Source organism: Neolamprologus brichardi, chromosome 3, assembly GCF_056152115.1.
Source record: "Neolamprologus brichardi isolate AB-2024 chromosome 3, ASM5615211v1, whole genome shotgun sequence".
NCBI lineage: Eukaryota > Metazoa > Chordata > Actinopteri > Cichliformes > Cichlidae > Neolamprologus > Neolamprologus brichardi.
Window position 1 is genome coordinate 25,199,195 of NC_142106.1, and position 12,665 is coordinate 25,211,859.

The following is a 12,665-nucleotide window of genomic DNA, read 5'->3' on the forward strand; positions in this document are numbered from 1 at the left end:
TCTGCCTCACACTGTCCCTGTGTGTGTGTCTGTGTGTATCTGTGTGTGTCTGTGTATGTATGTTGTTTTGCAGTCCAGTTTAATCCCAGCTGAGAGGATTTTTTTTTTTGTGTCTTTTTTTTTTTTTGCTGTGTGAACACGGTCCCCTCTCTCCTCCCTTGAAAAAGTTCATGATTGAGATGATTTGTACAGAGCCTTTCATTTCCTCTTTTTCTTGATCCCCAATTACTGCAAATTAACCTTTTGAACTAAACTATTCTTCACAAAACTCACGAACAACCTGAAATTCTCTCTAAAGTGGAATATGAGTTCAGATGAGTGCTCAGTCAGCCACCTTGTGGCTTTTAGGCGATTAAGAGCTTGTTTCCATGAAAGTTTTTCAAACTGTCGGGAGTAGAGCCGCTGCAGGAGAAACGGGGAGTTTTGGGAGAAAAACATGAAGTGAAGCTGTGTTTCGCTAATAAGATTTTGTGAGGAAGATTAATAAGTTTGCTGATGCTATCACTCTGCCCTTTACTTCATTAAAATTCATTTTGTGATAAAGGGCTGATAGAAAATTACAGGGCTGTCCTGGAAAAGTTTAAGAAAAGTCGTGGTTGTGGTGACTTTTTGTGTCTAACGTAGTTTTACAGTATCAGAGAAGTGGACTGCTGTCAAACTTTGCATATGCTGATCTTAGCATATTTAATTCTCTTCTATTGTTCCAACAGAAAGTTATCACTGTTGGCTGCCAGACTGACACGTACATCAGCCCAGGCTACATTTGAAGGTTTTGAATCTTAGTCTACTGGTTGGGTATGATTAGTTTGTTTTGAATGAAAACTACATGAGCATCATTATCTAGAAATCTGGATCCATGATCAAATCTTCAAAAAATTTGCATATGCAGTACATGCCAGCCTCACATGCTCCTATCACCCATCTTGATCCCAGTTCTGGTTCTTCTAGGTCTGCAGCCATTGTTGGAGCTCCTCAGTTTGAGCTCCTCCATATGGTCATATTATTCAGGGGTGGGCAGTAAATGTTCCTAAGGGACCACATTAGAAACCGGGACTGTTGTGAAGGGCCCGTCAATAAGCTGAATTTGGTTCTGCTATTAAATATATATACGTTTATACAAACTTATTGTTAAGATCCTCCACATTGGTGGAGGCTTCCCATGTATCTCAAATTGTGGGACAACGTGGGTAAATTAATTGTCCACCCCTCCCAAAAATTTGTTTGCTTGTTTGTTTGTTCTTTAGGGCTAGCTTTACCATATCTGTATGAGACAGTCGAGTAGTGGCTAAACCTAGCAAGTGGAAGATCCCTGGTTCAAGTCTGGAAATCCCTGGGAAATTCCTGGGAGAGTTGCGTCTGAATTCATCTGCTGAGGCTTAGGTAAAAATAAGACCGGCAGAGAGAAATTAGTTATCAGGTAATGGTAGCAAGCTTGGTTATAAAGGGCATTCATAAACTTCACAGGTGTAACACACATATCTGCTAATTACTGATAACTAATTGACCTGTTAAAATCTGTAAAATCGGTCACTGTCATTCACAAAAACTGAAGCACAAAGTTCTTGGATAGTGTGTAGCAGTGTAGCAGGTTATTCCATTAAAAATGCTCTGAAATGCACCAATAACACAAGCTCAACAAAGAGGTCCAGTTCAGAATTAGTGCAGTTGAAGTAGGTACCAAACCCTCCAGCTGTGTAGGTCTGGACAGCAGTCAATCAAAGTGGTGACCCAAAGATCACCCCTCTACAGCTGTTATAAAGAGGAAAAACTATCCAAAAAAGCTTTTAAATGCTGTAAAGTTTGGAATTTTAAAATGGAAATCTATGACTGACTCATGCTTTGAAACTTCCAGTAAAGGAAGTGCAGTTTGTTACACTTCTGTTGTTTGATGGAAGACTTAACTGATGATGTCAGAGGTCTCCCCCAAATCATTAAAACAACTAAAAACATTTTAAAGCGACAAAGCAAAGGAGGATTTTCCAAAACCTGGCAACCCCTTGTTAAAACTAGCATTAATAGAATAACAAATAACATCTTTACAGCTTAGAAACCCTCTATAAAAGGCATCGTATAAAAGCACCACTGATATTTGAAAACGCTCTACAGCTAATCAAGCAGCCTCACAATTTTCATGTGACAGGAAGGATCTGTAACACGCTTGACTGCTGCCTCTGGGCTCCAGGGTCATGAAAAAAATGTCCCAGCACATCAAGGACTGTAAAAATCATTGACACGATAGAGATAAGGGATAACTCTGTTTAAAGGACACTTTTTAGGAGGTTCACTGCTCTCCTGCCAGGTCTGCACTGGTTTAACTCCTTCCTGCTCATCCCTACCTCCTAATGATAAAACCAGATATATGTTGACTGATTGCTGTACAAAGTTGATTTTATATCAAGGAGGTTATGCAAACAATTTTCAATTATTTCAATTTTTGGGACAGTTCTGAAGTTTGAGGGAGGGAAATAAAGACATCTGCAAACAGATATATAGAACAACACACCTGCTAATAAAGGTCCAGCATCTACAACAATAATGGTGCGTATGTTTAAGCAAATAAATTAATCTGAAGGTCATTTATAAACAGTTAATTTATGTATGATTACTGGGACATAAAGTGAGGCTCCACTGAAACTAATGTAAAAACTTAAACGTCTCCCTGACTGTAACGTTGCAGTCCAGTGCTTCCACCTGCTGGTCTGTGATGGTAAGTGCATACACTGACATTTTAAATCAAAAAGGAAATATTACTAAACCTGTCTAAGACTTTTTCATTTCCATTTGCTGCAGACTAAAATTCAAACTACCTGATTTTTTCGTCATTTTTCAACTACTTAAAAGAAACTTTAAGTGTAAAAAGAAAAAAATGAAGGACTTTATTACACTCTCCATCTGCGTTAAGCAGTACTGTATCCTTTACTGTATCCTTTACTAATCCTTTAGAGATTTAATCCAAACACACGTGTCCTTACCCTATACCTTCAGTGTGTTTAATCTTACAGAAATTGATACCACTCTTTAAAAAAGTGCTTCTACTACTTCCCCAGACGTCTGCTATACCGTGTAAGATCTGAATTCGATCGATCCCCGCTCCTTCTGGCAGCAGGCCATGTTGCAGATCTCTCTAAATGCTCTAATTGACATGTAGGTTTGAGATCCTGTTGGAAACCCCTGTCCTGAAAAATACACCTGTGAATAAAAGGAAGGATCATAAGAAATGAAAGTCAGTCACTAGAATAAATATGCCAATATGCACACGGGAGTGTTTGCATTGGGCGTGAATGGAGTCCAGGTTTGTCTTTGGGATCTGTTCCTCCAAAGGGAGATGGCATATCTGCATTAGTTGGAAGCATTTGGCAAAGGAAGACACTAAGCAAGGAGGAATTTTATCTCAGTGAGTATAAACAAGACTGCAAGCTGCCTGCAAACCTGGGATTTCCTGACTAGGGTGCTCTGAACCACCCAGAGATGGAGGTTTTAAACATGGTCCTGTTATTACTCTGTGGGAGAAATCAGTGCACAGACCTGGACCTGTTGGTCACGGCAGGCATCGTCACATCGTGAATAACCCAAACTCTTTTAATGTAGAGCTGGGGGCTTGAAGACTGATAGGTTTAAGTTAGGGTGTTTAAAGGCTTCTAAAATTTTGGTTTTTGGGACAGTTGACAAACCATTAAACCATTAGTGTATTTTTTCTGGTTTCCTGAGTTAATGAGATAATTATTTGTGAAATTCTGCAAAAACTGTTCATAAAACGATAAAAATCTGTTCTGTTTTTCTGAATGACCCAGATAACCCAGAAGAGCCTCTGCTGACTTGGTGTCTATGAGCAATAATGACTCCTGTGCTTAGTTTAATACAGTTTTCTTTGTGTTAGGTTTGAAAAACTAGAGATACTGACATCATTATCAGACTGGTCAGTTTTGTTTTTATAACACATTTCACAGCACGCAAAACTGGAAAAAAAAAAGCCACGTGGCCAGTGGCACCTCTCTGACGGAGGTGATGGAACTTCTCCAGCAGCTTGGCAGGCGGGTGGCAACTGTAGAGACAAAAACCCTTGGGAAGCTTGGCAGGTACCGGCAGGGCCAAACCAGGCGTGGCAGGTGCCGGTGGTGCTGGAGTAGGCGTGCCAGGCGGTGCCAGACCAGGTGTGGCAGGCTTGGAATACTGGCATTGCCCGACCGGGCAGGAGATGGTTGGCAGGTGGCGGCAGTGCCAGACCAGGTGTGGCAGGCGCTGACGATACCGGCAGTACCAGACCACCTGTGGCAGGCGGCAGTGGTGCCACACCAGCTTTGGCAGACTTAGCAGGAGCCAGCAGTGCCAGACCAAGTGTGGAAGGCGTGGCTGGATGTGGCTTGGCAGGTGCTGGCTCGGACGGAGCACAGACCACTGGCTGGGGTTGGAGCAGGAACAGACAGCTGTACGAAGACAGCTGTACGCAGGCAACCTCTGGTGGAGACAGAACAGGACCAGACAGTGGACAACCCCAAAAAGACCAGACGCCACGGTGGCTTCTGGTGGAGATGCCTCTAACTGTGGGTGTGCAGGGCACACAGCAGGCTCTGGTGACTGTGGCTGATATTTAAGCCTGGCCAGTGTACTCCTGAGAGCAGGTGTAGGCGCAGGGACTGGCAGGACACCCAAGGAACTGGTAGGTTTGCAGGAGCAAAAAAAAAACAAACTGGCATGACATTATGTCCTGGTAATCAGTTAAATGTAATTTTAAAATGGCTGCTCAAATAAGCGTTTAAAAATGGCTGTGGTGTAGTAGCCACTATTACTACTATTAGGATATTAAAACAGTTTACAACACAAGCAATAAAAGCCAAGAAAGAACGTTAGCAGCCTGTTCTAATTACCCCAGCGACTTTCAGTAGGTGTGTCCCTCGCACTGTGCCGTACTAGGGCTTAACACGCATTACCGGAAGCTTGGAGGTCCTTTCCCCCGCAGACTCCAACATGGTGAGCAGTTTCCCCTCAGTGTTCCTCTCTGAAATAATCCCTAAACATCACTTTTATGTTTTATACTACGAAACTTTTATGTGTCCTACTTTTATTTCTAGCGTCTTATTAAACGGAGGAAGTTTAAATTGTAGCTGAAAGCGTTGATTCTTGCTCTTAATTGATATTTTCAGACAACCTGATCCTTCTGTGCGGGTTTGTCAGCCGCGGCTTGCTAGCTCGGCAGCGGCTATCGCTGTTAGCCCGCTTAAAAATGAAACAAAAGAGTATTACTGACAGGAAGCAGAGCTGTGCAGTATTTTTATGCATTTATTTTAAATATAGATACAATTTAAATCCTAAAATATGCCACAAATGTTTCCGGTGTGTGTCCCGGCTGGGCCGAAGTCTGTGCTAGTATGGGTTCAGTTAGCGCCGCATGCTAACAGGGCCCACACTCGCCGGCCTTCCCAACGTGGTTTGGGTTCTGCTATAAACTCTCTGTATTTGTTCGTGCCTCAGGAGAATCAAGGCCGGTTGTATTTCATTTTGCTAACCGGCTTTGTCGCCTCTTCCCCAGGCCAGAGGACCGAAGAAGCACTTGAAGCGCGTCGCAGCGCCGAAGCACTGGATGCTGGACAAGCTCACCGGAGTGTTTGTAAGTAATGTTTCCACGTACATACTGAAGACCCGTGGATGTTCATTTCTGTATCTCATTGTTAAACCGTGGATTTCGTTTATTAACGCAGTGGTTAACACTGTCGGATGAAAGCTAGTCTAACATCACAGGCAGTTTGATTGGAGCAGGGTGAATATGCCTGTTTAAAAACATTGAAGTGTACGTCTTTAATCCTGCATGTGTTTTAGTCCGTTATTATTTGAGGTGGCCACACATCACAGCAACACTTAAAAGATAGGTTATACATATTTACTTAATAAGATGTTAATTATTGTGGAACAGACTAATGCTAACATGCTCCATTTAGGGTTAGCCACAGCAAGTCACCTGCCTCCATCTCGCCCTATCCCTAGCATCCTTTTCTGTCACATCAGCCGTCTTCTTGCTTTTCTTTCACTCTTGCAGCACACTGAATACCGTAGCTTGAAATTATTTAAATCGTGGCAGCTTCTTGTCTGGTAGAAAAGAACAAATAGACTGTGGTGCCATGTAGCTCAAGTAATGGTGTTAAATGAGATCGACAAACTAGGGATAATTTTGCATTATAACACACAGATTATACTTGCTTATGTGACGCTCTGAAGGATGGAGAAAGTGTAGCACTTGCTTAAAGTGGGAATGTGGGTCTGTGACTGCAGTAAAAACTGTATCACACTTGAACTGATGCTTAATTTCATCTGCTGGTACTGGGTGAGAAATGATGGCGGCATAGAGACTGTATCGCTTTTGTCATTTAAATCTGTTTTTGTAGAAGATAATGTTTATTCTGCTGGAATTGGTGTTTACATATTTTGAATCATGTAAGATGGTCTGTTAACATTGTCAGGTTACCCAGTGTGTTTGTGATTGACATGTGTGTATTTATGTGAGAGTGCTGTGAATGATCAAATAATAGTAATTGGATATGCCCTCTACACAGGTGTTATGTGCTTGGGTGACAAAAGTCCACAGAACTATCAGGTTTTTACTTTATTATACCAAAAATGTTTTTTGGTCATATTGCGTTTTACTGAGCTGAAACAACAAAGGAATTTCCTAGCTGCTTAAAAGCTGAGCTGTCTTCAGTGAGTCTTTCATGCTGGGCTTGACCTCTTGCTCCACGATGTTGGACTGTAGCTGGTGAACTGGGCAGCCAGGGTCAAAAACACGAGTGTGTGAACTTTGAATACAAGTGCATAAAGCGGACATGTGAATCTGCTACAAAGTTGACTGTATTTGTGGGGAATACTTGACTAATGATCATGAAGTGGAGCACGCACAGAAATCATGAAAAAGCTTCTTGTTTACAGACCATAACGCCTGCTTCCTTCTCCTCCTCAGGCTCCTCGTCCTTCCACCGGTCCCCACAAGCTGAGGGAGTGCCTGCCCCTCATCATCTTCCTGAGGAACCGCCTCAAGTACGCCCTGACTGGGGACGAGGTGAAGAAGATCTGCATGCAGAGATTCATCAAGATCGACGGCAAAGTCCGCACTGATGTCACCTACCCTGCTGGATTCATGGGTGAGTTTTAGAGACTTCTCCACAGCTCAGATCAGCTGAAGGGTTCAAAATGTCCCAACTTCATTAAATTATGAAAAATTAGCTCCATCATCAATCATCTAATTTTTCTGGTGAATTAGCTTAAGTGTGTGTGTGTGTGTGAGAGAGAGAGAGAGACCAGAAAAAAAATGTTAATGTAGTTGCTGTTTTAATGCACCACTTATTAAATATAAAATGACAACCAAATATTCGGCTCCAGAAATTAAATTAGGTCCTGAAGGAAATTAAAAGCAGCAGCTTTGTAATTTTACTGGCTGAGTTAAGACTGTGTATTTGTATGGAGAGAAAAAAATTATAGAACTAAAGATTCTCCAAAGCAGAGGGTAATTTTAGACCAAACACACTCCTGAGTGTGTGCTACACAGGTGGGAATACCACAAATCAAAGTAATGACGTCAAATTTGTCTGCCAATAAAACATCAAATGCTGCCTGTAGTGAGATGACTACCTGTTCAAGAGCTGAAATCTCCAGTTACACTTACTGCTCGTTCAGAAAAGCCTGAATATAAAAAATGTGTTTAAAGTTCCCCACTTTGAATTTGTTCTTAAATCACGTGAGATCCCAGTTTGTAAACTGTGTGTGATGTAACATTGGCTCACCTGCTGACCAGGGTTGTTGAGTGTTTTGTAATTGGTTTTAGATTAGCTTCAGTGTTAGCTTCCCCTATAGTTTTTTTTAGGTTCAAAGTTTCAGTCTTAAAGTTTAAGTAGTTCTTTGTTTAGTTTTTTCACATCTAGTTTTAGTTGACTGTGATAACTTTGCTGCTGACAGATTCTCAGAATGAGTGGCTCTGTAAATAGTCTTTGGATGTTTAGCGCAGAAGGAGCAGTGATGAATTTGTTGGTTTGATCAGCAATGAGCTGAAATTACACAGCCAATTCCTCTAAGAAGTTCTGAGCTCCAAGAAGACTTGTAACGTTAAGTGTGTGCCTGAGCCTCCAGTGTAAATACTTACAGGACTGTGTTGATATCAGAGTCCGTGGGAACAACGAGCAGCATGTACTCACAGCTGTAGCTTTATCAGAGATGTGGAGAGACTGGGAAAAGCGAGTTTCCAAAATAACCTGAGTTACTGCTTCAGTAACTATTCCAGGGAAGTAAATCTCAGAACGCCGGCTTTGTCTCTTTGCTTGTCAGTGACGGCAGCCAAGCCAGTAATTGAGAGCAGGCGTTTGGACAGCGGTGACAGTCGCGCCGCCATCAGTTCTCTCTCCACCTCAACACCAGCCAACAGCCTCACATGGAGGTGTGGCTTTTTAATATCCAAATCCAAGGGAAGCCTCCGCTGCAGGATGTTCGTGGCCTATTTATATACTGTACGTGCACGCTAAACACTCGGTTACTGCAGCTGTAATATTGATGACTCTGGTGTTTTGTGTTATTGGATATGTACTCGGTACCTTAAAGGTCAGTTTGAATGAGCTTGTTTTTAGGTGTTGCTGTTGGGTTACCTTTTTGACTTCTGTGTCATTTCAAGCAAAAACGTTCATTAAAACCTGTTGCATATTCATCTGAGGATGTCCCCATCAACGAACAGCGATCTGAAGACCAGTTTTAGCTTTGATCTGAGTGGACCTTAGTCTTTCTTAGTCTTAGGGCGATTGGGCTCAAGAGTTTGGAGTTCGTCTTGTAATCAGAAGGTTGCCGGTTCGAGCCCCGGCTTGGACAGTCTCGGGCGTTGTGTCCTTGGGCAAGACACTTCACCCATTGACTACTGGTGGTGGTCAGAGGGGCCGGTGGCGCCAGTGTCCGGCAGCCTCGCCTCTGTCAGTGCACCCCAGGGTGGCTGTGGCTACAATGTAGCTTGCCATCACCAGTGTGCAAATGGGTGGATGACTGGATGTGTAAAGCGCTTTGGGGTCCTTAGGGACTAGTAAAGCGCTATACAAATACAGGCCATTTACCATTTCCACACTGAGCAGTCATCACCTTTGCCTTTTCACATCTTACTCTCACAGCATTTCTTTATTGGTGCTCTCTGCTCTGGGCTTGTTTTTGGCTGGCTGGCAAACTCTTTGTGTACATTACTGACCCCTTCTGGTAGTGGAAGTCCATTACAGGGGCCAGATTTATAAAGAAAACAGAAAAATTTAAAAAGTCAAGTGTGCCCTAAAATAGATGCCAGATTTTAAATACCTGAAGAAGTTGATCCTGGCATTCATTCTGTGTTTAATTGCCAACTTCAGCATCAAAGGCCTTAATTTGGTGCTAAATACCATCCAAACATCAGCTCTTAAATGTTTGATGGTAGAGTCTAAGTTTTCTGCTTTTTAACAAAGTTTGATGATGAGCTGTTGGTTGGAAACACCACAGGATTCATTTAACTGACACCTGCTCTGTTTGTGCACTCAGATGTGATCAGCATCGAGAAGACCGGCGAGCACTTCCGTCTGATCTACGACGTGAAGGGACGCTTCACCGTCCACCGCATCACCGCCGAGGAGGCCAAGGTGAGAGCTTTAATTCAGCGGTCCCCAACCCCCGGGCCTCGGACCGGTACCGGTCCGTGAGTCGTTTGGTACCGGGCAGCAAGAGTTGAGGCTCAGGTGTGAAATGTATAGTTTTCAGGGTTTTTATCGGTTTTCAGCGTTATTTTGTTATCGTTTTTATCGTTTACTCTGTTTTCCTGGGTCTTTTCACGTGTGTTATGAATAAATCTTCTTTTTTTCGGTACCGGTACTAGTTTTATTTTGTTGTATTTATCCGTGACACCTTAAAGGCCGGTCCGTGAAAATATTGTCGGGTATAAACCAGTCCGTGGCGCAAAAAAGGTTGGAGACCGCTGCTTTAATTCATCCTCAACCCTCAAAGTACAAGCAGGTCATTTGTTACTATAGTGCTCTTTTTATCTGCACTTTTGTGTCAAATCAAACGCATAGTTACCTCACTCAGTTACTGTAAGGTTAAAAAAAATCACAATCACATGTCTGTTTATGCCAGAGTTGGTGTTCATGAGCTGGATTTAAACTGGTGTCGGTATCACCAAATTCTCAGTGTTTCAGTCAGTCGTGCTGGTCGCATGATGAGGTTTGGGGATTTAGTTTTTACCAGAAATGTCACATGTTTGTCCGCATTTCCTAAAACACCTCCTCTTCCTCTTACAGTACAAGCTGTGCAAGGTGAAGAAGATCCTCATCGGCACCAAGGGTATCCCTCACCTGGTGACCCACGACGCCCGCACCATCCGTTACCCCGACCCACTCATCAAGGTCAACGACACAGTTCGCATCGACCTGGAGAGCAGCAAGATCACAGACTTCATCAAGTTTGATACTGGTACGTTCAGCTCTCTGCACAACCTGCAGGCTTGTTTTCCTGTTAATGAAGAACATCTCTGACCACTGATCTTCACCCTCTTCCAGGTAACCTGTGCATGGTGACCGGTGGTGCTAACTTGGGGCGTATCGGTGTGATCACCAACAGGGAGCGTCACCCTGGCTCCTTCGACGTGGTGCACGTCAAGGACAGCACAGGCAACAGCTTTGCTACCAGGCTCTCCAACATCTTTGTCATTGGCAAGGTGAGAAATACGCCACCGCTGTCTGCAGCACACAGCATCCAGACCAGGGGGATGTCAAATTTTAGGTCCAGTGACAAGAAATTTCCTCAAAGTGCTACTATTATGCAGAGTATTTTGAAGTATCCTAACAGTGTATCAGTGTCTGCGTATAGTCAACAGCTGCCTGTCAAGTAAAAGCTCAGCAGTGTTTAATTTTACAATGACCAGGAGGGTTCTCTAATAATTAAATCTTTTCCCCTTTCAAGTAAAACAAGGTTTTCATTCATAGATTTAAAAGTAGAGCTTTTAAAAAAGGTGTAGTTTGAGGTTTTTTTTTTTTTTTTTTACTAACTACATGTAAACAAACTGACTTTAACCCTCTTTTCTGTTTCCCTAACTTGCTACTTCTGACTCTCACCTTCTTGCTGAGTCGATTAACTCGTAAAGACATTTGTGCAGATTAAAATAGAAGCAGTCCATCAGAATCTATTAATAAGTCTTTAAAGACGGTCTTCTGGGTGACCGTTGATGTTTTCTATCATGTGTTACTCTGGACAGGAGAATTAAAGCTGAGTTTATATCATGAATCAGGTGATTTTTGGAGCAATGATGACGATTTGTGGTTTTGATTAGTGATGAAAATAAACTACCAATTCCTCTAAGAAGTTCTGAGCTCCATCACCAAACACTGGAAACTTCAGCTTAAGTGAACTGAGCGTGGGAACATGACTGTGGCTCTGTGCAGCAACAAACAGCAGTGATGGTTTAATATTGGACTCATTAACGCCGAGCACTGTGCGCTGCGTTTGATTACGTCCTCCGGGAGGAAACAAAATGCAGACAGGGTGCATAACTCGGGTTCCTGCATGTCGTTAAAAAGTCTTTGTCTGAAATCAAAATCAAGGAGAGTAAAATGTTGGAAAAGTCATAAATTTGCGTGCTTTATACCAGGAAACACTACTGAAAGCGATCATGTTTAATAGCTGGGCCATTGAAGCAAACTGGATCTGGCAGCAACCAGAGTCCACAAGAGGGAGTGAAGTGCCACGAAGCAAACACACACACACTGCGTTTGTTTTCCTGTTGATTTTGGCTCACAGCGAGGAGCCGAGCGGTGTGAAAAGCTTTATGAACTCCTCTCTGTCCCACTGAATCGCACATTAATGATTACGAGGACCTGGCCCTGCGGTGGGAGCGTGGTTAATAAAACGCTCCTCTGCTGCCTGACATTTATTTGGCGGCCGGTGTGATCGGATCTGTCGCCGGCACGGTCGTCTCTTTGCTGCGTGACATTTATGTGGCGGCCTCAGAGCTGCTCTTTTCTTCACCTCAGTGACAGCTCCTTGTAGAAGTGTTGGCGTGCAGATAAATGTTAACACAATTGAGGATCTTTGTTTACTGTTACAGACTGAGGCGTTTTTCTCACACTGAGCACTTAAAGAGATGTTTGTTCTAAATAAATCTGTGGAACTGTGGCCATCTTGAATATGTCTGTATTCACGTTTTGAGTTGAAATTTATTTGTCCGGCTTTATATTTTACCTGTTCAGATGTATTTTATCTTCTGACCAGCACTAACTGCTCTGATCTCCTGTCTGATTGCAGGGCAACAAGCCGTGGGTGTCCCTGCCCAGAGGAAAGGGAATCCGTCTGACCATCGCCGAGGAGAGAGACAAGAGGCTGGCCGCCAAACAGAGCAGCAGCTAAACTGGCCCAAAAGCAGCCTGATCCCTGGTTTTCAAATAAACTGTTATTTACAAAACACTCAGATTGGTCTTGTGTTTTATTACACTGGAAATGTGCTGTTTCATGCTTTATGTCCTAAAAGTACCTCAAAGCGTCTCAGACGGTTAAACAAATGACTCCTTAAATGGTGCTTTTGAGTGAAAATGGTCAAACCAGAAAAAGTCAACAGTTAGATTCAAGTCAAACTTTATTTATATGGCACATTTTGAAGAACCTCCAAAGTACAAGTTACGCAAAAACAACAGTATATACAA

At 42.8% G+C, this 12,665-nt stretch overlaps 1 protein-coding gene and 2 non-coding genes across 3 annotated transcripts; all 3 read left to right on the forward strand.

The window, feature by feature from the left end:
* Positions 1-4,890: 4,890 nt before the first annotated feature.
* On the forward strand, positions 4,891-12,429 carry rps4x (ribosomal protein S4 X-linked). Its single transcript, XM_087835326.1, has 7 exons — positions 4,891-4,968; positions 5,528-5,605; positions 6,947-7,127; positions 9,520-9,617; positions 10,272-10,443; positions 10,530-10,687; positions 12,271-12,429. The coding sequence occupies exons 1-7, from the start codon at positions 4,966-4,968 to the stop codon at positions 12,370-12,372; spliced, it is 792 nt and encodes a 263-aa protein (XP_087691452.1). The 5' UTR covers positions 4,891-4,965; the 3' UTR covers positions 12,373-12,429.
* Positions 7,993-8,068, forward strand: LOC118455551 (small nucleolar RNA SNORD61). The gene has a single exon (XR_004844179.1). It is a non-coding gene; the product is annotated as a small nucleolar RNA SNORD61 (small nucleolar RNA).
* LOC118455552 (small nucleolar RNA SNORD61) lies at positions 11,270-11,342 on the forward strand. The gene has a single exon (XR_004844180.1). It is a non-coding gene; the product is annotated as a small nucleolar RNA SNORD61 (small nucleolar RNA).
* Positions 12,430-12,665: the final 236 nt, after the last annotated feature.

Coding starts and splice junctions, on each gene's coding strand:
- rps4x (XM_087835326.1), top strand. Junction 7,128..9,519: donor CTACCCTGCTGGATTCATGG/GTGAGTTTTAGA, acceptor TTGTGCACTCAG/ATGTGATCAGCATCGAGAAG. Junction 9,618..10,271: donor TCACCGCCGAGGAGGCCAAG/GTGAGAGCTTTA, acceptor TTCCTCTTACAG/TACAAGCTGTGCAAGGTGAA.